The sequence below is a fragment of the Macaca thibetana genome, chromosome 1, assembly GCF_024542745.1.
Source record: "Macaca thibetana thibetana isolate TM-01 chromosome 1, ASM2454274v1, whole genome shotgun sequence".
Lineage (NCBI taxonomy): Eukaryota > Metazoa > Chordata > Mammalia > Primates > Cercopithecidae > Macaca > Macaca thibetana.
In genome coordinates this window covers 188,566,027-188,590,763 of record NC_065578.1, presented here as the reverse complement: position 1 = coordinate 188,590,763, position 24,737 = coordinate 188,566,027, and the positions used below count along the sequence as shown (strand labels likewise).

At 35.8% G+C, this 24,737-nt stretch overlaps 2 protein-coding genes across 10 annotated transcripts in view; both read left to right on the top strand.

Annotated features, from left to right (window-relative positions):
- The window catches only part of CACYBP (calcyclin binding protein), a 753,822-nt gene that overhangs the window by 424,866 nt on the left and 304,219 nt on the right, over positions 1–24,737 (top strand). The window lies entirely within an intron of this gene.
- RABGAP1L (RAB GTPase activating protein 1 like) overlaps positions 1–24,737 on the top strand; it is a 790,617-nt gene that overhangs the window by 477,627 nt on the left and 288,253 nt on the right. For all 8 annotated transcript variants that reach the window (XM_050767055.1, XM_050767059.1, XM_050767046.1 and 5 more), the window contains 3 exons: positions 4,646–4,720; positions 17,687–17,812; positions 20,282–20,425. In XM_050767055.1, coding sequence (XP_050623012.1) covers positions 4,646–4,720; positions 17,687–17,812; positions 20,282–20,425 — 345 coding nt within the window. The remainder of the gene's footprint in view (positions 1–4,645; positions 4,721–17,686; positions 17,813–20,281; positions 20,426–24,737) is intronic.

Genomic DNA, 24,737 nt, shown 5'->3' with positions numbered 1-24,737 from the left:
CTACCTGATTGGTCGGGCGTGCGGATATGAGCTCAGTTGCAAGCCCCCTGTTTAAAGGTGGATGCAGTCACCTTCCCAGCTAGACTTTGGGATTCTTAGTCTGCCTAGGAAATCCAGCTAGTCCTGTCTCTCAGTTGCAATAGATGCATGAAAGGCATTTTATAAATTCAGTACCCACAGAAGATAAAACATGCTCAGCAAAGTAAGAATAGAGAGAAACTTCTAAACCTAATGAAGGATATCTATGGAAAATCTATAGCTGATATTATACTTCATGGTGAAAGACAATGTTTGACTCCTAGCATCTGGAAGAAGACAAAGATGTCCTTCCTCTTTCAGCACTTATATTCATCATTGTATTGGAATGCACTGTAATATAGTACTGGAGTCCGTGCAGTAGGGCAAGAAAAGAAGGCATATGGCCAGAGGAAGTAAAACTAACATTCACAAACAACATGGTTATGCATGTAGAAAATCCTAAGAAATAATAAATGGAGATAGATTTATCAGGTTCATGACTGTTAGACTCTATATTGTGAAGATATCATTCTCCAAATTTACTTATAGATTCAACACAATCCCAGTCAAAATCATGGTAGGCATTCCTAGGAAGACAATAAATTATTTCTTAAATGTATATGGAAATGCAAGGAATCTAGAATAAACTGTTTTGCAAAAGATCTAAGTTGTAGAACATAGACTTACCCGGTTTTTAAAACTTCTTATTTCAAAGTGGATTACAGACCTAAATGTAAACGCCAAAACAAAAAAAAATTCTAAAGAAAACATAGGAAAAAATATTCGTGACATAAAAACAGGGCATGTACAAACACAAATATGAACCATAAAAGACAAAAACTATTAAATTGAACTTTGTCAAAATTGAAACCTGCTCTTTGAAAGACAGCATTAAGAAAATGAAAATGCAAGCCATAGACTGGGAAAACATATTCATAATATGTATATCTGACAGTGGACTTGGCAATGGTCCCATTGTTTGTGTCACCTCAAAATTCGTATGTTGAAATCCTAACCGCCAAAGTGATACTATTAAGAGATGGAGCTGCCGGGCATGGTGGCTCATGCCTGTAATCCCAGCACTTTGGGAGGCCGAGGTGGGCGCATCACGCCATCAAGAGATCGAGACCATCCTGGCCAACACGGTGAAACCCTGTCTCTACTAAAAATACAAAAAATTAGCTGGGCGTGGTGGCACTCGCCTATAGTCCCAGCTACCTGGGAGGCTGAGGCAGGATAATCACTTGAACCTGGGAGGTGGAGGTTGCAGTGAGCCGAGATCGTGCCACTGCACTCCAGCCTGGCGACACAGTGAGACTCCTTCTCAAAAAAAAAAAAAAAAAAAAAAAAAAAAAGATGGAGCCTTTGGTAGGTGATTGCATCATGAGGGCGGAACCCTCAGGAATGGGATTAATGCCTTAATAAAAGAGGCCGGAAGGAGCTTGTTTGCTCCTTCCACCACGTAAGGAGACAATGAAAAGGCAACATTTCTGTGAACCAGGAAACTGACCCTCATCAGACTGAATTGGTTGGTGCCTTGATCTTGGATTTTGTAGCCTCCAAAACTATGAGAAATAAACTTCTTTTGTTTATAAGCTACCTAGTCTGTGGTATTCTGGTTATAGCATCCAGAATGGACTCAGACAGAGTTGTATACAGAACATATACAGAATGAAGAACTCCTATGAATCAAAAATAATGAGATGAACAACTCAAACAATTGGGCAGGCTGTAATCCCAGCCCTTTGGAAGGCTGAGGTGGTTGGATCACTTGAGCCCAGGAGCTCCAGACCTGGGCAACATGGCAAAACCCCGTCTCTACTAAATATAGAAAAAAACTTAGCTGAGTGTGGTGGGGCAGCCTATAGTCCTAGCTACTCAGGAGGCTGAGGTGGGTCGATCGCTTGAGCCTGGCAGGCGGAGGTTGTGGTGATCATGCCACTGCACTCCAGCCTGGGTGTCAGAGTCAGACCCTGCCTCCAAAAAAACCAAAAAACAAAAACCAACAACGCATAATTGTGCAGGAAATTGAACAATCAGAAAAGAATATGTATCAATTGTCTAAAGGTACGTGGAAACATTTTCTGTATCATTAGCTACCAGGGAAATGAAAGTCAAAACTACAGGAATTAATTAAAAGGAAGAAGACTGACAGTATCAAGTATTGACAAGGAAGTGAAGCAAAGGGTACTCTCATATGTTGCTGCTAGGGGTGTAATAATTGTATAACCACTTTGGGAAACAATTTGGCAATTTCTTATAAAGATAAACTTACCCTTAACATTTGAAGTTGGAACCTCCATTCCTAGGTATTTATTCAAGGAAAATGAAAATCTGTATCCACAAATGCCATGTATATATTTACAGCCCCATTCATACTAGCCGAAAGCTGGAAACAGAGGAATGAATAAACAGATCGTGGTATATTCATACAGTATATATTCATGCTACTCACCAATGAAAAGGAGTGAACTGCCGACGCACACAACATGAAAGAATCTCAGGAACGTTATGCTGAGTAAAAGTAGCTAGACACAAAAGCATACATATTATATGAGTACATTATTGTAGGATTCCATTTATATGAAATTTTAAAAAATGCATTTTAAAAATGCAAAACTAATATGATAAAATTCAGATCTGTGGTTGCCTGGAGTGGAGGTGTTTGACTAAAGAGAGGCATGGGGGAACATTCTGGAGTGATGGAAATATTTATAATGGCAGGGCGACATAAATGCCCCAGCTCAAGGAACTGTACGATTAAAATGTGTGCCTTTCACTATCAGCTGTACATCAATACAGTTTATATTTTTGAGTAAAAGGGAGTTCCAGACTGTGCTCTGACAACTTTGGCATATGGGGAATACTACACTTACCCTCCATAAGTGAAGCCTTCCTAGTTATCTTTGATAAGCCTTGTCCTAGACAGAGACAATTTTTATACTGACAAAATAAAAATACATTCTATAAGGCAAATTAAATGGAAATCTCCTCACTAAAATGAAGTACAACACATAGATGGAATACATGGGATGAGATACACATCCTGGACTCTTTGAGAGTCTTTTAAAAATATATTTGGCAGGCTGGGCATGGTGGATTATGCCTGTAATCCCAGCACCTTGGGAGGCTGAGGTGAGAGGAACACCTGAGGTCAGGAGTTCAAGACCAGCCTGGCCAAGATGGTGAAACCCTGTCTCTACTAAAAATATGAAAATTAGCTGGGTGTGGTGGTGGGCCCTTGTAATTGCAGCTACTCAGGAGGCTGAGGCAGGAAAATCGCTTGAACCTGGGAGGCAGAGGTTGCAGTGAGCCGAGATCATGCTGTTGCACTACAACCTGGGAGACAAAACTCAGTCTCAAAAAAATATATATATATAAATATATATGTGTGTGTGTGTGTGTGTATAAAATATATATACATATTTATATATATATAAAAAATATATACACACACATACATATCGCAACATCTAAATTTTAAAATTCTAATTCAGGGTTCAGTGACTGGACCATGCAGCCTATTTTTGTACTGCCCCAATGTAGGAATGGTTTTACATTTAAAAAAGTTGTTTAAAAAAAAAAGTCCTATCCCTTAAGAAAAAAAAAGCAACCAGTACTATAAGTGTTCCTCAAAGTCTACAATATTTACTTTCCGAACTTTTGCAGAAAAAGCTTTCTAACTCCTATTCTTTACCCTTTGATCTGCACACTCTACCTACTGTAACTGATTCAGCCTCTCAAAAACTAACATGTCTTTTTTTTTTTTTTTTTTTGCATTAGAGAATCCTAGATGTTTGTAGTACTAATTAGTATACACTAAGCATACAGCCTTATTTCCTTTCCTCTGAAAACTAAGAGGGAATGTTAAGTTGAATGATATGATAGCTACTTCCCAAGGAATGCTGTATTTCTTATAAATTGGCCTCTTTGGCTGTATTCCAGATGACGTTAAAGCTGTGGAATAGCCAAAGCACCTGAAATAGCAGGTATATATGTAGCATGAAGCCCTTAGCCATTTTGCAAAAAGCACGGGGCAATGCTAAATATTTCTGGTTTGCCCCAGTGGTATAGATTGGAGGAAACATTTTTACTCTTCAGCCTTCATGAAAAATGGCAGGATAGTTTAAAAGGTCTTTGAGAAATTTTGGAGGTTCTAAAGGGTTTTTGTTTTGTTTTGTTTTGGCATGGGGTTGTCAGAATAGCAAATCTGAACTACAGTCTCAGCAATATCAAGATTTCCCCCTTTAGTGCATTTGAACTCACACTTCAACCTTAGAATCTTCTTACTCTCTCTCACCTTTTGCCTCTGCCTCCTGTGGTCTCATACAGCTGACCTAAAACCATAATGGATCTTTTAAAATTAACTTAGGTCCTCTGAGCATCTCTTTATTTCAAAATTTTAAAGATGAACCTGGGATAAAGGGACATAGAGCTGCTTTAGGAAATACATAGCCTCTTTCGGGATCTCACTGTGCTAGTGATACACACATTCAAGTTTGAAAGACCAGTGGAATTGTGGTGGATAGCCCAGGGACAGGAACAAGCAGGAGCCTGGTATGAGCTAACATTTAAGTTAAAATCTGTGACTATTTATGATATTTCTTTCTTTTCATCTTTTCTCTAGGCCTACTCTGTGTATGATGAAGACATTGGATACTGTCAAGGGCAGTCTTTTCTTGCTGCTGTATTACTGCTGCATGTAAGTAACGGTCCATGTGATAAATAGCACAGTGCTGCCAAGTTTATTGTACTTTCTACTGCCTTTATTCTTCCTTCTTATTTCCCATTTACCTGATGGAGATTACATATGGCATATCTTTTTAAAAATGTACATTAGGTGATAAAATAAGAAATATTATGTCAAAAATAGGACAGTTTCTCAATGGAATTAGTTTTGTTGTCTAGAAAAGGATAAATTGCTTATTTGGAGTTATTTTTAACTAGAATTCTCTGGAATTAAAGAAGTCGGTGTAACTGCCCAAATATCAGGAGCTGGACCATTAAGACCCACTGTACTGTGACAAGGAAGTCCTTTATCATTTCTGTGATGTATTTTTATATATCCTCTTTCCTGTCAGTTACCTTCATTTGACAGATCATTTATTGAGCATCAATTGTCAGGTACTGGGCTATGAAGTGGGGTTATAAAGATGAATCATTTATAATTTGTGTTCTCAAAGGCTTCATAGTCCAAGATGGGGCACAGATAATGTAGGCATGCACTTATAATTTTCATTCTCTTTTATGTGTCTTTATTTTTCTGATGACAAAAATAATGCATACTCATTAAATAACTTACAGTATGCTAAGGGAAAGTGATACACAGGTTAAGAGAATAGAGAAGAGAATTACCCAACCAAGCTCTGCCAGAACTTTCAGAAAAGACTTTCTGGAGGAGGTGGCGGCTTTGTCAAGACATAAATGAGATTGGAGAAGGTGAGAGGGGAAAGGGAAGGGGAAAGAATTATTGACAAAAATCACAGTATGAGAAAATGTATGGAAATATGATAGGGCACAGTGTACAAAGGGAACAATATGAAATTACAGTTTACTGTAGCAGTTGTACACTGGGAGTGGTATGACGTAAAAATGGTAAGATGGGAAATTGTGAAGACTTTGTAATATGTCAAAAATGCCGACTTTATTCTAGAGCTAATGAGGAACCATTGATCACTTGGGAGCAAGGGAATAATACAGTCATATGATCATTTTAGATAAATTCTTTTAATACCTGTGTAAAGGGCAGAATTAAGGGAAACAGACAGCAGCAGAGAGACCAGGTAGAAAATATCAATATGGCCAGGCATAGTGGCTCACACCTGTAATCCCACAATTTTGGGAGGTTGAGGCAGGAGGATCACTTGAACCCAGGAATTTGAAACCAGCCTAGGCAATATAATGAGACACCATCTCTACCCCACACACACAAAAGGTATCTGGGCATGGTGGTGAGCACCCATAGTCGTGGTAAGCACCCGTTGTGGTGTTGAGCTACCTGGGAGGCTGAAGTGGGAGGATCACTTGAGCCTGGGAGGTCAAGGCTGCAATGAGTCTTGATTGCACCACTGCAGTCCAGCTTGGGCAACAGAAGGAGACTGTGTCTCAAAAAATAATAGTAATAAAAAGGAAAAGAAAATGTCAATTTAAATGAGAGATGTTGAGAGCCCAGAGAAAAGCAGAATTAAGAAACATTCAGGGAGCAAAATTGTTAGGTTTGTGGATGGACTGGCAAAGGAGCAGTCAAAGGTGACATATCTAGTTTCCTGGCTTTGGTGACTGGATGAATGTTGTATTTTGAGTTGAGATAGAAAATATATTTATGGAGATTGAATGAAGGAAAAAGTTTAGGAGTTGATGAGTTCTTTTTTTTTTTTTTGAGACGGAGTCTCACTCTGTGGCCCAGGCTGGAGTGCAGTGGCGCCATCTCAGCTCACTGCAAGCTCCGCCTCCCGGGTTCATGCCATTCTCCTGCCTCAGCCTCCCGAGTAGCTGGGACTACAGGCGCGTGCATCACCATGCCCAACTAATTTAAGTTTTTTTTTTTTTTCCCCCAGTAGAGACGGGTTTTACAATGTTAGCCAGGCTGGTCTTGATCTTCTGACCTCATGATCCTCCCACCTCAGCCTCCCAAAGTGCTGGGATTACAGGCGTAAGCCACCACGCCCGGCCACAAAGTAATCTTTGAACATACCGTAGTTTAGCATTTTTTACCTGTAGCCCTGTTTAACATATTATAATATATTCATTAACGTTCAGTGAGAAGAATATCTCTCTGAGAAATCTGTTTTGGATTTTACAGGAATTTGGGTTAATTGTAAGTTCATAATTATTTGGCAACACCCTCCCCACCCCCGCCCCCAAAGAGAGAAAGAGAGAGATTCAAATAACTAGAGAGCTCAAATACCTAGAATTTTTTTCTACATTATGTACTCTCCTATTATAAGGGCCACGTGGTGAGTCAGCCTTAGTGAAATGCAACAAGATAGTTTCCAGTGTATGTTACAAGAGGGACAGAAATTCAGTCTAGTATCTCACACTTTCTACATTAATAGAATTATTCAGTGTTTTCATGGCTTTTATAAAAGTAACTTGAAATATAGAAATCCTTTTAGAATCCTTAAGGGAAAGATGAACTAATATTCAGCATTCTGTTAATGAAAAACATGTCATTTTCTAATTTTTAATTGGCAATATGTTTGATGATTCTGTTAATTAGTATATTCCATTAACTAACCAACCCATCCATTCAACCAATTTGAATAACAGAAGTTAACTGTAATTTATTTTTTACTATATTTTTGTCTCCCTGGTTTAAACAAATGGAAGAATACGGACTGGTTTAAACAATTCATCAAACACACTATCTCAGGTTCCAGAGAGATACATTATTAGGGTCTTACTGACTAATTTGTTATCAGTTACATAAGCTATTGCTTCTTTTTGCTGCCAGACATCTTTGGAAGCTCCATATTAATCACTGTCAGAGCCTGCTTCTTTTTGGGTTGCTGTCCTTTCCTCACCCATAGTCATTTATATTTCACATTCATTGCTTGAGAAGAAAGTAAGACCAAAAATGAAAGTATGTTCAAAAACAGTTTTGAATTTTTAGGATTTTTTTCATGTCTAAGTAGTTTAAAGAATTAATTAGCCTCTTCTTGTACTTGGAAATTTCTAGATGCTTTGACAATAGCTTTGTAACATGTAGTAGTTTAGGCAATGAGAATTAAATGTTTATCACAGTAGACTTTTATACATCCATTTATGAAATTACAAGAGATTTGTCATTTACAGTTGGAGAATGTTATAGTACAGATGGCCTGCAACCATTACAATGTTCAACTGCATTTGTAATCAAATATACAATAATAATTTGTAATTTCATAATAATAATATTAATCTTTATCTCTTAGTCATAATAAATTATGATCTGATTATATTTCACTTACTCTAAAAATTATAGAAAATATCTTAGATAATTTGTAACCCAATATATTTTCTACCATATTTATTGTTAGTAGTTTTAAATTTTTTGATTGAACATGTACCTTTTTAGACATTCAGAAGATTATGTTCTTTTTTAAGGTTAAATTACTGTATGTATACTAATGTTGGCATTTATAGAAGCTTTCCAACTCAGGAAGGATTATGTTTGAATAATCTAGCATGTTTAAAACTATTGAATTTTTTAAAAAAAAATTATGACTAGGCACAATTCCTTTGGAAACTGGTTTGGCTTTATCTAATAAAGATATGCACACCCAGAAGTTTTACTCCTAGACATACCTTAGTCAAATTTATGCACTTGTACATTAAAATACTTGTATTACTTTTATCCTAATAGTGTTTATAACAGTCAAAACACTGAAGCAATTCAAATGTCCACTACTAAAATGTTCAGTATTAGAATTGTAATTAGTAAGATGGCTAAATTATGGTATTCTTAGAGTATGAATGCCATACAGCAATGGAAATGAATATTTTACACTACATTGGTTCATACAAATGAATCATATAAACATAAGATTTAGTTTAAAAAAAGCAAAGTACAACATTACATTTGGTATGATTCCATTTTGCATAAAGTTCAGTAACAGGCAAAACTAAATTCTATTGTTAGGATGCTACATAGATGGAAAAAACTATAAAGAACACCAATGAAGTGATAACTGTTAAAGTTAGGAAAGTGATTTCTTTAGGGAGAAACTGGGAACCGTAACTGAAAAGAGACACAGGGATTTTCAGAGCTATTGACAGTGTTCTCTTTCTTAACCTAGGTAGTGGTTACATGCATCCTTAAAGTATACATTTAACTTTTATGCATTTTTCTGTTTGTTGTATTTCAGAGTAAAATAAATTTAAAAATTATAAATTTAAAAATATTTCTCACCAAAAAGACAGGTTTGGGATAAGATTTAACCAATGGATGTAAATAAAAAGCAGAATTACCTATTACAGATTCCAGAGTCCAAGGTGACAAGATAAAGGCTTCATTTTGAAGTCTCTATCATATGTATGTGTGTATATATATATATAAGTTAAGCATTTGTGGCATTATATTATTCAAGACTCTTTCTGCTGCATGTGACAGAATTGACTCATATAACTGGGAAATCTAGGGTCAGAGATGATTTTTCACATGATTGACTCCAGAGTTCACATTTTGTCATCAATAATCTGTTTGTATCTCTGCTTTTCTTGAATTTTTTTGTCTTAATTATGTTAGTAGACAAAAAAGTGGGCAAAATGACTGTTGGCTGGCCTGGATTCATATGATCTGGACAACTTCATTTGAAAGGGACATTTTTTGCTACCTTGTTTAAAAGGGACTGTCTTACTATAGCTCCTGCATTTATTTAAAATGACACACAACAACAACAACACCTCCCTCTGTTTTTCTTCCTGTTGGACTTTGGCCTGGTTGGGTAGGGCATTCTAATTGTCACAGCCCAGGTCTTTAGTCCAGATCGGTGAACCCCATCAGCCCCTCCTAAACAACAGAATGGTCTTCCTATAGGAAGAGGGGTTTTGATATTAGATGATGGGACAATAGGGTGCTGAACAGATACATCACATCATCTTGAGTGATATACTTACTACAAGGTTTTAGAGTATTTAAAAAATGAGTCCTATACTTCCAAATCACTTTTCTTTCTAGTTCAAGAGAAGGAAGCATTCATTTTTCTATTCCGAGTTAATTCTTATCAAGTGCTTTTGAGCCATTTTCCAACATCTCCCTGTGTCCTAATATACACAAACATTTTACCTATTTAAAAAATATTTAACTACTATCTTATGTCTCTCTGCCTTTTGAAGCTGAACTCTTTCAAGGGATACTGGAAAGTACAACTGTGAATCTGGATTGTGGTTGGTTACATGACTTTGGGCAAGTGTCTTCAACTGAGCTTTAGTTTCTTGTTATCATTCTTCTAGGCTTATTATGAGTATTGAGTACCTTAGGATGAGCATAAAGAGTCTTACATATTTTGTACCTAGCACAAAAATAGTGCAGTTATGAGATTAAAACCAGGCTTTACTTTATAGACCTATAGTTAGTTACTGGCAAGTCATTTAACTTCTTTGAACTTCACTAGTATTACACTTACAATGTAAAAATAATGCCTACCTTGCAGGATTTTTGCAAGGGTCAAATGGGGTTATGGGTGAATATATCTAATAATGGTAACTGTTGCTGTTATTTTTTATTTATTTTTATTTTTTAAATTTTTTTTAAATTTTTTTATTTTTTTGCTGTTATTTTTTAAATTAATAATTATTTGCTTTTAAATTAATAATTATTTGCCCAGCCAATTTTCTTTTGGTCCCCGGTCCAACTAATTTGAATGAATTACACATAGGAATCTAATATATCATACAATGATAGAATTTTATGGCTTATAAATTTACATTCAGTTTAAATGTATTAAGCTATTTGATTTAAAGGGAAAATAGACAAATGGCTAGAAGTTTTCATTCTATTTGCTTTTTAATATGTAAACAAAAAATGAAGACATGATAAATAACCTTGAGTTTCAAAATAGTCACTAGCATTCATCTTTTTTTCTTTTTTCTTTCTTTCTTTCTTTTTTTTTTTGAGACATAGTCTCGCTCTATGACCCAGGCAGGAGTACAGTGGTGAGATGTTGGCTCACTGTAGCCTCTTCTCCTGAGTTCAAGGAATTCTCCTGCTTCAGCGTCCCAAGTAGCTGGGATTACAGGCACATGCCATCATGCTTGGCTAATTTTTGTATTTTTAGTAGAGATGATGTTTCACCATGTGGGCCAGTCTGGTCTCAAACTCCTGACCTCAAGTGATCACACACAGCCACCCAAAGTGCTGGGACTACAGGCATGAGCCACCATGCTGGACCCATTCATTATTGTTGAAGAAAATTTGGAATATCAGTAGAGTGTTCATCTTCTTCATAGAGAAAGGTAGATCATTCCAAAAAGATGTGAAACACATCATGTGAAGTAGGAAATTTAGTTTTACACTAACTATGGGAATCCCTTTAAATTATCAAAATATAATTTTACTTCAAAAAATACCTTGATGTAAATGATTTCAGGTGCATCTTAAAGACTTGAAATACTTAGCACTGCTTTGTTTTATAGTTTATTGTGGAGAGTAGTAGTGAGGGCTTGGAGATAGTCTCCATTCAGTGGTCATCACAATTAGTACAAGTGTCAGATGATTATCAACATTTATTACCAAACAGTGATTACATCACTCAATTCTCAATTATGCATGTGAGGCAGGTATTTTGTTTTGTATTTCATAAAGCCATGGATGATACTTTGATATCTTAAATTATAATATTTTAATGTTTATCCCCTCTTTTCCTTAATGAAATAACACTGTTAATAAAGTTTCTGTACACAGCAAAAATGGACATTCAGTCTTAGAGACCCACCATATTCCAACATCTTAATATTTTATATAAAGATGTGTTGTTCAATTATTTATTTTTATTGTAACTTTAGACGAATTGCATAAATTGGATAAATTGGATTAACTTATTCTATGAAGCATTAATGATTGTAATAAGTTAAATAGTCATTTTAGTGCTTTTTTTTTAAGTAGGTAGGTACCACCATACTACCTAGTGGAGGAACTGCATGTACTAAGGTGAAGTTTGATAGTACAACCTAGCATTGCATCTCACATCTCGGTTGATTTTCTTTATGCCGATTGAGGGATAAGCTGAATAGTCAATACAAAATATAGATAAAGGCTTTTCATATTTAGCATTTGGAATAGAATTATAAGAAATCAAGTTGGAATATAGTACCATTTGGCTGCCCCTTGCTTCTAGCCTTCACACCAATACTTTCCTTTTACATTTTTGTTGGCAGTTACCAACAGATTGCCTTACTTGTGTGGCATGACTTCATTAAAAAGGCAGATGTATTCAGAATTTAGCTAGTTTATCTTAAAGAAATATTTAACACTTGATATTTATTGAAGGTTTTATGCTAAGAGTTGTGGAGTGGGGAGTACAACATTACAGTAGTGTTTAGAGGTTAGAAGCGCACAAATAACTATAATGGTATACAACAAAGTTTTGGGATTCAGAGAAAGCAAGAGTCTCCTGAGGTTAAAGAGAAATAACAAAGTGCCACTTATGATCAGTTTTAAAAGATCAGTAATATTTTAAAGGCAGAGCTGTGCTATAGAGTATACCCCAACCCAGTTATCCCCTCTGAGCTTGTATACAAAACTATGTGGAGAACCTTGAAAGTGCAGCTTGTCACTACTTGAGTCATAAAAAGCATGGGGAGGAGGAGGGGGACGTTCTTCCTACTGATACACAAGAAATGCTGTCATTTATATGAAAAGCAGCACATTTTTGCTACTTCATGTTAAGAACTTAAATTCGAGCAAATCGTTTTAACAGAAAGATCTTAGAGTAAAAATTTTACCTATGCATCTGTTTATTCTTTTGAATATCCTTGTATAAAGCACTTTGGTAATTGTCGATGTATAAGACAGAGTCTCTGTCTTTAAGGAAGGAAAGAGAAGAGAAATTTAATTTAGTGATTGCCAACAATATGCATATGTCTCTTAAATATATTTCATTTAATACTTGTAGTATCCCTATGACATAGGTATTATTATTTCTAATTTTTTAGAAGTAAAAATTCTTAGGCATTAAAAGAGGTTACCTGCTCAAGATCACCCAGCAAGTAATTAAAACCTTACCTGAAATTAACATCTATTGGTATAATTCCAAAATCATGTTTTTCCCCTGCAACGCCTTTTGTATATTCATGATCTGTTTCTGGGCAAAACTTTGAGGGGAATGATTGAATATAGATTCTTGTAGATTATACCTTTATACAAAAGAAAAGTGATAGATTCTCACTAAACCAAAATGTAGTTGTCCCTCAGTATTGAGAACTAATGAGGAATTGGTAGCAGCTGCGTGACCTTACTAAAAATAAAAATCAGATCCGCTGCTGTAAACTCTTCACTGATTTCCCACTGCACTTAGAATACACTCCTAACTCTTTATCATGGTCATATCAGTGCTATGTACAGCCAGATCATACCAACTTTTGAGGGCCAATTGTTAAATTCTCAGGAATTCTGTGAACCAGTTTTTAAGCACAGCCATTGTTAAAAATTAAATGATAAAAATTTACAGTTAAATAACTCATGTTAAAAACAAAAGTAATAAGTACTCAAAATTCATCACTTCTTAGTATGTTAGCACTTTTTATTGTTGTCTGTGCTCTTGAAATTATTTACATTGTCTGTTTTATCTGTATGATAAAAATGGTATATAATGGTGTGCTGCAGCTCTACTGTTATGCATCACTTTTCAACTCCAGTCCATTTATTTTCTAGTATTCTACTCTGATCTCTTCCCCTACCTCCTCTTTATGGTCAGTAATTCATAGATTTGCCCTTTTGAAGCTATTTTCTAGATCTTGCAGGCATGCCTAATGTCTTTTTATTCTTTTTGTTGTTGTTTTTTCTCTATATATTTTCAGATAGCCTGTCTTCAAGCTCACTAATTCTTTTGCTTGATCATCTGCTGTTCAGAGACTCTGATATATTTTTAAGTTTGTCAGTTGAATTTTTTAGCTTCAGAATTTCTGCTTAATTATTTTTTATTATTTTGGTCTCTTTGTTAACTTTATCTGATAGGATTCTGAATTTTTTTCTCTGTGTTGTCTTGAAGTCATTGAGCTTCCTCAAAGTTGCTATTCTGAATTCTCTTAAATGTCACATATCTCTCACTGCAGGATTGGTCCCTGGTACCTTGTTTAGTTCGTTTGATGAGGTCATGTTTTCCTGGGTATTCTTGATGCTTGTGGATGTTCATCGATATTTGGGCATTGAAAAGTTAGGTATTTAATCTTCATAGTCTGGACTTATTTATACCCATCCTTCTTGAGAAGGCTTTCTAAAGGGAATTAAGTGTTGTGATCTAAGTCTTTAGTCACTGAAGTCATATCTGCATTAGGGGATGAGCCAAGCCAAATAATGCTGCAATTTTTGCAGACTCGCAAAGATTGAGCCTTGGTGGGTTTGGGTAAGATCTGAGAGAATTCCATCATTCCTAGAATCTCTTTTTCTCTTCTCTCACTTTCCCCCAAATAAATGGAGTTTTTTTCTCCTCATGCTGGGCTTCCTGGCGTTGAGGAGCAGGGTGACACAAGCACTAGCCACCACAGCTGGGACTGGCTACTATGGCTGCGACTGCACTTGGTCACACCTGAAGCCAGCATGGTACCTAGTGACGACTGCCTGGTTACTGCTGGTGTTTATTCAAGGCCCCAGGGTCTTTACATTCAGGGTAGCAGGCTTCCTTCTGGCCCAGGATGGATCTAGAAATCCTGTTCAGGAGCTAGGGTCTGGACTCAGGGGATTCAGGACTCTGCTTCATGTTACTGTGGCTGAACTGGTACTCAAGTTGCAAGACAAAGTCCTCTTTACTCTTTCCTTTCTTTTCCATAAGCAGAAAAGGGGTATCTCTCAAGCTGCCCTGCCTGGAGTTGGGGAAGGGGTGTATGTATAGCCATGCTTGCTTTTTTGTTGTTGTTTCTATTTGATCCCTTGGCTACCCCAGTTGGTGTTTCACTGGATCGTATGTACCCCAAGTTCACTGGCTTCAAGCCAAGCACAGCAGCAAGACTTGCCAAAAGATTGTAATACTTGTGGCCTAGACTGCTTTTCAATTTGTTCAGGACACCAGGGCACTTTAGTCTGCCAGGGGGCTTCCCCTCTGACCGGGGCCAGTCTAAATTCTTCCTTCTTGGGTGCCTGCTAAATTCTGCCCTGTGTTGTGTTCTGCTGTGACAGGGCAGCACTGAGTACCAATGCAAAGTCCCTGCACTCTCCTTTTCCCAAGTGCATGGATTCTTTCTCTACACATGCTGGGGGTATAGGATAGGTGTGGTGTAGACAATGTAAGACTGCTTTTTCTACCCTCTTCAGTGCCTTTTTCCTTGATATCATGTTAAAGCCAGGTACTGTGATCAGTCACCTGAATTTTTGTTTTTTATGAAGGTGTTTCTTGCATGGATAGTTGTTCAATTTGGTGTTCTTGAGGGAGGATGATTGCTGAAGGATGATTGCTATTTGGCCATCTAGCTCTGCCTCCTCCAAAATTGTCTCTGATGTTTACGTTTACTTCCAACACCCAACATTCCCTAGTCCAGGACTTCTGCATCCTTGTGAAACTCAAGCTGAGTTGCCTGTTTACTCTTCCCCTAGGGAGGCACTATACCTTTATCTCTGTATCCCTAAAGCCTAGAACAGTGCCTGCACCTCGTCTGTTCCGTGACTATATGTATGAATGCCAAAAGGCACATAAACCTTTTATTTGCCCTAATGATTTTACCACATTCAAATAAATAAAAACATATTCCCTTTATAAGATACCAGATGGTAAGACATTCAACTAATTGTCATTTACTTAGAAAGAGAAAGACCTAAGTGAATTAGTGTCTCTAGGACTGGCTATAGTTATCTTTTTTTCTTTTTTCCTCTTTTGAGCAGAGTCTCAAAACTCCAGGCTGGAGTGCAGTGGTGCGATCTCAGCTCACTACAACCTCCACCTCCCGGATTCAAGCAATTCTTCTGCCTCAGCTTCCCCAGTACCCGGGATTACACGTACGCACCACCATGCCCAGCTATTTTGCATTTTTAGTAGAGAGGGGTTTCCTCATGTTGGCCAGGCTGGTCTCGAACTCCTGACCTCAGGTGATCCACCTGCCTTGGCCTCCCAAAGTGCTGGGATTACAGGCGTGAGCCTGGATATGGTTATTTTACATGCAGCTGTTTTGTATAGACATTTGAGTAGAGATCTGAGAGGAAGATGAGGAGGCTTACAACTTGTTAAGAGAAGTATTCTTGGCCATATATGTTCAAGTTAGTGTCACTTGAGGTTTTGATGACAAAGGAGTAAAGAATACAATGTAATTGTATCCTAAATAACCAAATGGAAGCTGAAAAATAGTTGCTAACTTGAATAGCTGAGGTCAGTGGCCAGAAATTTTGAAAAGGTCTCAAACAACTCATAGATAAAAAGAAAATAAGCAAATGTTTAAAGAATCAAAATGAAAACACTATAGTGTATTTATTTAACTTTTGGAGATGTTATTTAACAAATTTGGGTGTTTTATGGTTTATAATTGGAAAATAGAAGTGGCTGATTTGTATAAACTTTTAAATAAACAACTGCATTTCTAAGTGGATAAATGGAACTCTACCTGATTCAGTTACTGAAGTATGAAGTTAGTCTGACAAATGTGTGAAATACCATAATCAACCAAATGTAAATTTTCAAGGAAGTTATATTTAAAGTAGATGTTTATATAATAGTTACATCCTGGGACGTTGAGTAAGTACAACTTTTTCTGTATGTTTGGTGTAATTTCTAGAATATTAGATATGTCCTTTTCCATATTCTTTCACCTGTCGATACCACTGTTTAGAGGTTTGTTCCTTTGACTTCAGACTTTATTCCCTATTCAGATAAAAATACCTCTTAGAAAACTAATATGTTAGAGTTTACTGACCATTTCCCTGAAACTGTATTTTACAGAAAGTAGCAGCATCAAGAAAACTCAGGGAAGAGAGCCTCACACTCTTTACCAAAATTTAAAATGCATTTATTTTTTCACCCAGCATTCCCCTTTTTGGAAATGTGCTCTACCCCATCCCATTTTTGCATATGTACAAAATGATGCATATACAAAGTTTATTGAAGCTTTTTATGATTAAAAAATTAGGAACATCTCAAGTATCAATAGGAAACTGGTTAAATGAACTATAGTACTATATATTCTATATAATGGAATACTGTGTAATTGCTTTTAAGAAAAGAGACAACGCGTTGTATACTGAGATAGAAAGATTTCCAACTTATATTGTTAAAAATATCAAGATGTATAACAATGTATATAGAATATTATCTTTTATGTAGGATGGGACAAAATAAAATTAGAAAAGTAATGATTTTATTTGCATAGATAATCAGTGGCAGAATACAGGAGAAATTATTAAGAGTAGATATGAGGTTATGCAAAAGAGGTTGAGGGATGTAGGTACCAGGGATTAGTGTATGTATAATGATAGGGAGGAGTGAGACTTTTACCTTTAGATCCTTTTACATTGTTTTGATTTCTTTTTTTTTTTTTGAGACAGGGTCTCACTCTGTCGCCCATGCTGTAATGCAGTGACGTGATTTCACTCACTGCAACCTCCGCCTCCCAGGCTCAAGCGATCATCCCACCTCATTCTCCCAAGTAGCTGGAACTACACGCTCATGTTGCCACACCTGGCTGATTTTTTTATTTTTTGTAAAGACAGGGTTTTGCCATGTTAGTCAGGCTGGTTTGGAGCTCCTGGGTTTAAGTGATCCACCTGCCTTGGCCTCCCAAAGTGTGCTTTGGTTTTTTAAATCATGAGTGTATTGCCTATTTTTAAAGATGGCCTAATGAATGAATGACAACGTGATTAAAATTAACAAAAGAGGATAATTCATCTCAAGTAAGGAGGTCATGTCATTCTGCCAAAGACTGGCTCTGAAGGACTTCATTCGCTCCAGGACTTCAGCTACTTATGCAGAGGACTAATAACATGAGGGAACTTCTCTGACATTCTGGCAAAATGCCACTTATTTATGTTGTATATGTATATGTTTTTCTGTAGATGCCAGAGGAACAAGCATTCTGTGTTTTGGTGAAAATCATGTACGACTATGGTTTGAGAGACCTCTACAAAAACAACTTTGAAGATCTTCATTGCAAATTCTACCAGTTGGAGAGACTAATGCAGGTAAATAAAAATTAGGAATTTTTATCACTCAGGGATTTGTTGAGTCATAGAAAAAGCCTAATAGAGTTGGTAAGCAATAATGAATTATAGAAGTTTAATGGAATATTATAGAAAATGTAAATGGATTTAGTTTCAGACCAGCATCTACATTGGTCTATCATAATGTTTATTTAGCCATTTTACTATTTTAAAAATATCTCGCATTTTAAATGTTCAAATTAAACATACTTTGAAGTGAGAATCTAATGAGTTTAATCATTGAGAGATTGCCAAGTATTGTTTGTAGAGGAATGAAGATATTTACAGAGTAAAAATTGAAATACCTAAGAGCTTTCTCCATACTAATTAGCACCACTTCCTTATTTGGGTCTACATAGAACACTTGGAAAAGCTGGAAAGATATTCATAAGACAATAAAACATATCTGAAATACTGTAGGGATATATTTAAAATTTTTTAAATATAATTCCTAATTTCAATGTTGTTATTGTGCTTTATAATACGTATTTACAAATGTGTGTGAGAAACATACATCCTTTTATATATACTAAATATTACATAGTAAAAAAGATTGTGACCACAGGCAAAGTGATTGACCAGAGCTGACAAAAGGAATTTTTAACTAACTTTGGAGTTCTACCCGAAGTTGATAATCTTAAATTTATAATGGGTCTATGTGGCATGTTTATGTGACTTTGTCTAAAAGGGGTGTTGGGAATCCAAGAGAAATGTGAAGGAAGTACATGGATGGATTGATTCCATCTTGGGGAAGGGTAAAATGGTTGAGGAAGGAGGTTAGTAGAATGTGAGAGCAGAAGATGCTGGTAGGAACTCATTGATATGAACTGCCAGGGGATCTGTAGGTGTCTAAAGGGGGAAATGAAGCAAATAGGAGACTGAAAGAGTAGAAGAACAGGGCAGTAGAAGATGAATTTGCAGTGAGGTTAAAAGAAAAATTTATTCGGAGAAGGGAATGTAGGAGGGTAGAAGACTTTAAATTTGAAAAGAAATAAAAGGAAGGAGGGATGTAAAACGAGCCATAAGTACAATGACAAATGGGCATTAAGGAGGAAAAAGACTGTGTAGAAGAATCTGGTAAGTATGGATATTAAAAGCAATAAGCTCCTTTTTAACGATTTAATTTTACCAAGTAAATATTTGGGATTATTCACTTTTTGCCTTTTATTTACAAAAAAGTTCATATATTTTCAAAGGTCGGTATTCCTAAGGGCTTTGAGAATCAAGTAAATATACCTAATAAAGAACAAATTTGTGGTACTATGAAGAATTTCAACCACATTTTTCTGTTAGCACTTTTTTTTTCAGTTAACTGAATGAGCATTTGGACATTCCATTTGAAGTACTTAATGGGCACATTTGGCTATTTTTCAAAGAGAGCATGTAGTTCAATAAATGGTTTATTTTGTTTTTTTATTCTTCTTTTTGTGGTCTATTTATGAAAACAAAATGGAGGTGGGCTATTACATGACTTTGCCTTTGTCTTTCAGTTATGGTAATAACTATGCTAATACTTTGTACCTTGCTGTTCATGCTTTTGAAAACCATTTGCTTGTTTAAATTGGGGAAAAATAAAGTTACCATAAAGGCATTTTTAGGAGATATCCAATTTTATATATTATACCCTTGCACACTTTCTTTGCTTTGCCATTTTTAATATGTTGAAGACAGATTTCTAAATAGTTTGTCATACTTTGGAAATTTCTAAGTGTTCAAAAAATATACTGAAACATCATAGACCCCAGATAATGTTGGCATTAGATGATTTCCAAAGAGAAGATACATTTCTTTTCTAGCTAGTTAAGAATTGAACCCTGGCCCAGGCACAGGGGCTCACACCTGTAATCCCAGCACTTTGGGAGGCCAAAGCGGGCAGATCACTTGAGGTCAGGAGTTCGAGACCAGCTAGGCTAATATGGTGAAACCCTATATCTAGTAAAAAATACAAAAAATAACGAGGCTTGGTGGAGGATGCCTGTAATCTCAGCTACTCAGAAGTCTGAGGCAGGACAATGACTTGAACCTGGGAGGCAGAGGTTGCAGTGAACCAGGATCATGCCACTGTACTCCAACCTGGATGACAGAGCAAGACTCTATCTAAAAAAAAAAAAAAAAAATTAACCCTGAATGGGGATGCTATGACTTGACCCTGGAGTCAAGATACTCATTAGACTACAGATGCTCTTGTAGAATGAGCGTTTTGCAAGAAACAAGAACAGTCAAGTGAGCAAGAGATAGTCTTTCTTAAGTCTCTTTTTATTTTCCTCAATTATCTGTCATATCCCTAATTCTCATCTGCTGTCTTCACTTCTGCGCAGTTATATAAAAGACAACCAATACTAGAAGACAGTTACAGCGATCACAGAAAGCTGTAGTTGTGGCAGGAACTTCATTGTTCTGCTGCAAGCTTCTCATTGCTCCTCTTCCTAAATTTTCCACTTTGACTTTTAGGAACAGCTACCGGACCTGCATAGCCATTTTTGTGATCTGAACCTGGAAGCTCATATGTATGCATCCCAGTGGTTTCTCACTCTTTTTACTGCCAAGTTCCCACTCTGCATGGTGTTCCACATCATTGACTTACTGCTTTGTGAGGTAGAGTGACTCCCATCTTTCACTAAGCCAAAATAGAAAGTAGCTTCTACTAAAAATGGTTACAATTTTCTTCCTTTTGTTTTTGCCTGTGACATTAAGCCATAAATACTCACTGACCAAAAAGTTGTATTTGAATTTTCAGTAAAAACTATTTTAATTGTAATTTTATTATTTCTGAGGAATGAAAATATTAAGGCATATATAATTCCTGCAAAGTGAAATGGGCGATTAAATTTGCATAATGAAATTCATAATAATTCTATATCTGTGTAATAATGTTTTACCAGTATACAGTGCCTTTAAGGTTAAATAAATGAATTTGGAATTGGGTGTTTTTTAATATTAATGAATTATACTCCAAGAGTGAATATAAATAAGATTTTTATAATAACTAATTTCTCAATTCATCAGATATCTTTCTGTTTATCCTGTTTGGGACTGCTGCCAAATGATGAGACAAATGATAAACTAAAGCTATTATGTCACATAATTATATTTTTATACAGTAGAATATTTCAAAAATTAGTTTGTAAAATTTCTTAGGTGTTTATATTTGTGTATTTTATTGCATTTAGTTCCTTAGGTGGCTATCTTTATTTACTTTACTCTTTTAAAGAAATAAACAGTATTATGCATGTATACAGCTTATATTGCTCGTCAAAATGTTTGACAATCTTAGCAGTAATGGGGAATTTGCCAGATAAGAAGTGTATATTTTCAATGACAGTATAAATGTATATAAAATACAGCTATCTTAAAAAGCAGGACTAATAAAAAATATAAGCTTATCTACGTGATTATAAGCTTAATATATACTCTAGACAGTTTTGTACCTACTATGCTTCTTAAGGTAAGCATCTTTCCTTTAAAAAAATTTTCTTTTGTATAAATTTAAGGGGTACAAGTGATGTTTTGCTACATGGATATGTTGTGTAGTGGTTAAGTCTGGGCTTTTAGTGTAACCATCACCTGAATAATGCACATTGTACCTGTTGACTAATTTGTTATCCCCTATCCCCTTCTCACTGTCCCTTGTGAGTCTCCAATGTCTATTACAAATTCTGTGTCCATGTATACACATTATTTGGCAGTATTTGACTTTCTGAGTTGTTTTACTTAAGATAATGGCCTCTAGTTCCATCCACATTGCTGCTAATGACATGATTTTACTCTTTTTTTTTTTTTTGAAATGGAGTCTTGCTCTGTTGCCCCGGCTGGAGTGCAATGGTGCAATCTCAGCTCACTGCAAGCTCTGCCTCCCAGGTTCACACCATTCTCCTGCCTCAGCTTCCCAAGTAGCTGGGACTACAGGCACCCACCACCATACCCAGCTAATTTTTTTGTATTTTTTTAGTAGAGTCAGGGTTTCATGATGTTAGCCAGGATGGTCTCGATCTCGATCTCCTGACCTCGTGATCCGCCCGCCTCGGCCTCCCAAAGTGCTGGGATTACAGGCTTGAGCCACCACGTCTGACCGATTTTACTCTTTTTTATGGCTGAATAATACTACATTGTATGTATATACTATGTTTTCTTTATCTAATCATCCACTGATGGACACTTACGCTGATTTCGTATCTTTGCTATTATAAATAGTGCTGTGATAAGCATACAAGTGCACGTATCTTTTTTTATACAATGATTTCTTTTCCTTCAGATAGATACCCAATAGTGGGATTACTGGATCAAATGGTAGTTGTATTTTTAATTCTTTGAGAAATCTCCATACTGTTTTTCATAGAGGTTGTACTAATTTACATTCCCACCAGCAGTGTGGACCCTTTTCTCTACATCCTCACTAACATCTGTTATTTTTTGACTTTTTAATAATAGCCATTCTGACTGTCATAAGATAATATCATGTTATGGTTTTAATTTGCATTTATTTGATAATTAGTGATGTTGAACATTTTTTCATATGCTTATTGGCCATTTGTATACCTTCTTTTAAAAAACGTCTGTTTATGTCTTTTGCCCGCTTTTTAATGGGGCTAGTTGATTTTTCTGTTGTTATTGAGTTGTTTAAAGATTCCTCTTTCTTTTTCTTTTTCTTTTTTCTTTTCTCTTCTGGTCTGGTCTGGTCTTTTCTTTTCTCTTTTCTTTTTTTGAGATGGAGTCTCACTCTGTCACCTAGGCTGGAGTGCAGTGGCACAATCTCGACTCACTGCAACCTCCACCTGCCGGTTCAAGCAATTCTCCTGCCTCAGCCTCCCGGGTAGCTGGGACTACAGGCACACACTACCATGCCCAGCTAATTTTTTGTATTTTTAGTAGAAATGGGGTTTCACCACGCTGGCCAGGCTGGTCTCAAACTCAGCCTCCCAAAGTGCTGAGGTTACAGGCATGAGCCACTGAGTCCTGCCAGATTCCTCTTTCTTAAAGGGAAAGTCTAATGATTTTATTCACACTAGGAATTAGAAGTTTAAATTTAAACATAAGATTTTAAAAGATGCAATGTATAAGCTATATAAAGCATAAAAATATTACTTCTCAGCCTACTAAAACAGTAACAGTTATATATGCAGGCAAGGCTGGTCTTTTGCTCTTCAATGGCTTTAGTTAGTACTTGCATAATACCTGAAGGTCACAGGGCGTTTGTAAGCATGTAAGAGTTTTAATCATTTGTACTGTACTTTGATATAGAAGGGTTCAGTGACTTGCCGCACTCGCAGAATAGGTTTCCAAATCCTGAATACATAACAGCTAGAGGATCTGATCTATAATATGTTAATTCTCCGACTTGTTTTACTTACAAATTTGTAAAATGCATTTCTAAATGTATCTTAAAGGAAGAATTCGGAACTTGGAGCTGAAACTTTATTCAAAGTCAACATGGTGTGATCACAATATTCACAAAGCATATTTGGTCATTTGTACCAAAAACTCTACCTGATTATCAAAATTAGTATAGTGAACAGTTCCAACTCCGCTATTTTATAGGGCAATGCTCTTTGAAAGTATAAACCAAATTCACATCTTTGAGTTCTAGAATATTAAAATAAGCTAATGCTAAAAGTTTTGATAAATATTCATAGACTTTTTAGGTACTGAGCTGAGTTTAGTATTTCATGGTATTTCATAAAAATAGGAAAGTGGGGATATGACATTTTAACAGTTTTTGAATTATATATAGTATGAGCTTGCAAATATTTATTATTGCTTCACAATTTTTGCAGAAAGAGATTAATTTCATACTAGATTGGTTCTATAGTGTTCATTATAGAAAAGGGAATAAAATTAATGTGCTTAATCATAACCAACTAAATGTGATTTCTCAACCACTTTTCATAGAGTGGTATCTCTGCCCTTCAGTTCACTGGGATGGTGACTTTCTAAAGTTGTCTGCCTGAATGGTGGCACCCATGGCATTGGAACATTGTCCATGGGTTTTCTGGAACCTAGATTCAAATTTTATCTTGAAGATACATGAATTTCTAATGTCAGTTAAGAAAACTAGCAGTTTATGCTACAAAAAAGATAAGTAAATTTATTAGCCTTCCCATCACTTGTCAACTGTGACTTAAAATCAGTGTTTGAAAGGTCATAATGTTCATTAATATTAATAAGAACATCATAGTTACTACTTTTTCTCCCCTTAAACCTGTACTCTACAGCTGTTTAAGGAAGTTGGAAAACTTTTCAAAACATAGGTTGTAATCATAGCATCATGATATTCAGGGAAGTAAATGGTAACATCCTTTAACAGTAAAATTGCTTTTCAGAATAACCTATTGGAAACAATATTGTAGTGTGCCTCAGGATATTTATTCTTTCCACTAACTCATCTTTGTCAAGAATTATTTTACAAAGGAAATTTTTAAATAAACTTTTATTTCCTGCATGTCTGTGTTTTCTTTTTGCCCCTTTCCTTCTTGTAGTTAATAAAATATTTATATCAAAAGCTATTATTTCATATGTGATGACATACTCTAAGAATTGGTAACACAGTCTTAAATAGATAATCCATAGGTATTTGTTTTTGTCATATTCTCTGTTTTTAAGAAAACAATTTAAATTTTGAGGTTACGACTCAATGTTTAGTTATAAATGGAAGGACGGGAAACTCTCAGGTAGAAAAGTGTTGACTTTTCAGAGTTTTACATTCTGATTTTTAACACATGCAACATGTTTACTCAAAGATCCTATTGCAAAGCGAAAAAGAAAGACGTTGAGTTTGAAACTTTATGCTTAGAAGACGTATCATGACATGCTTTCCTAAGCTATATTATTTTAAAGTTTTCTTCATCCATTCTGAGGTTAAGCAATAAAGCTAATTTAGCAGAAAAGAGAAGAATTTTATAGACCTTGACAA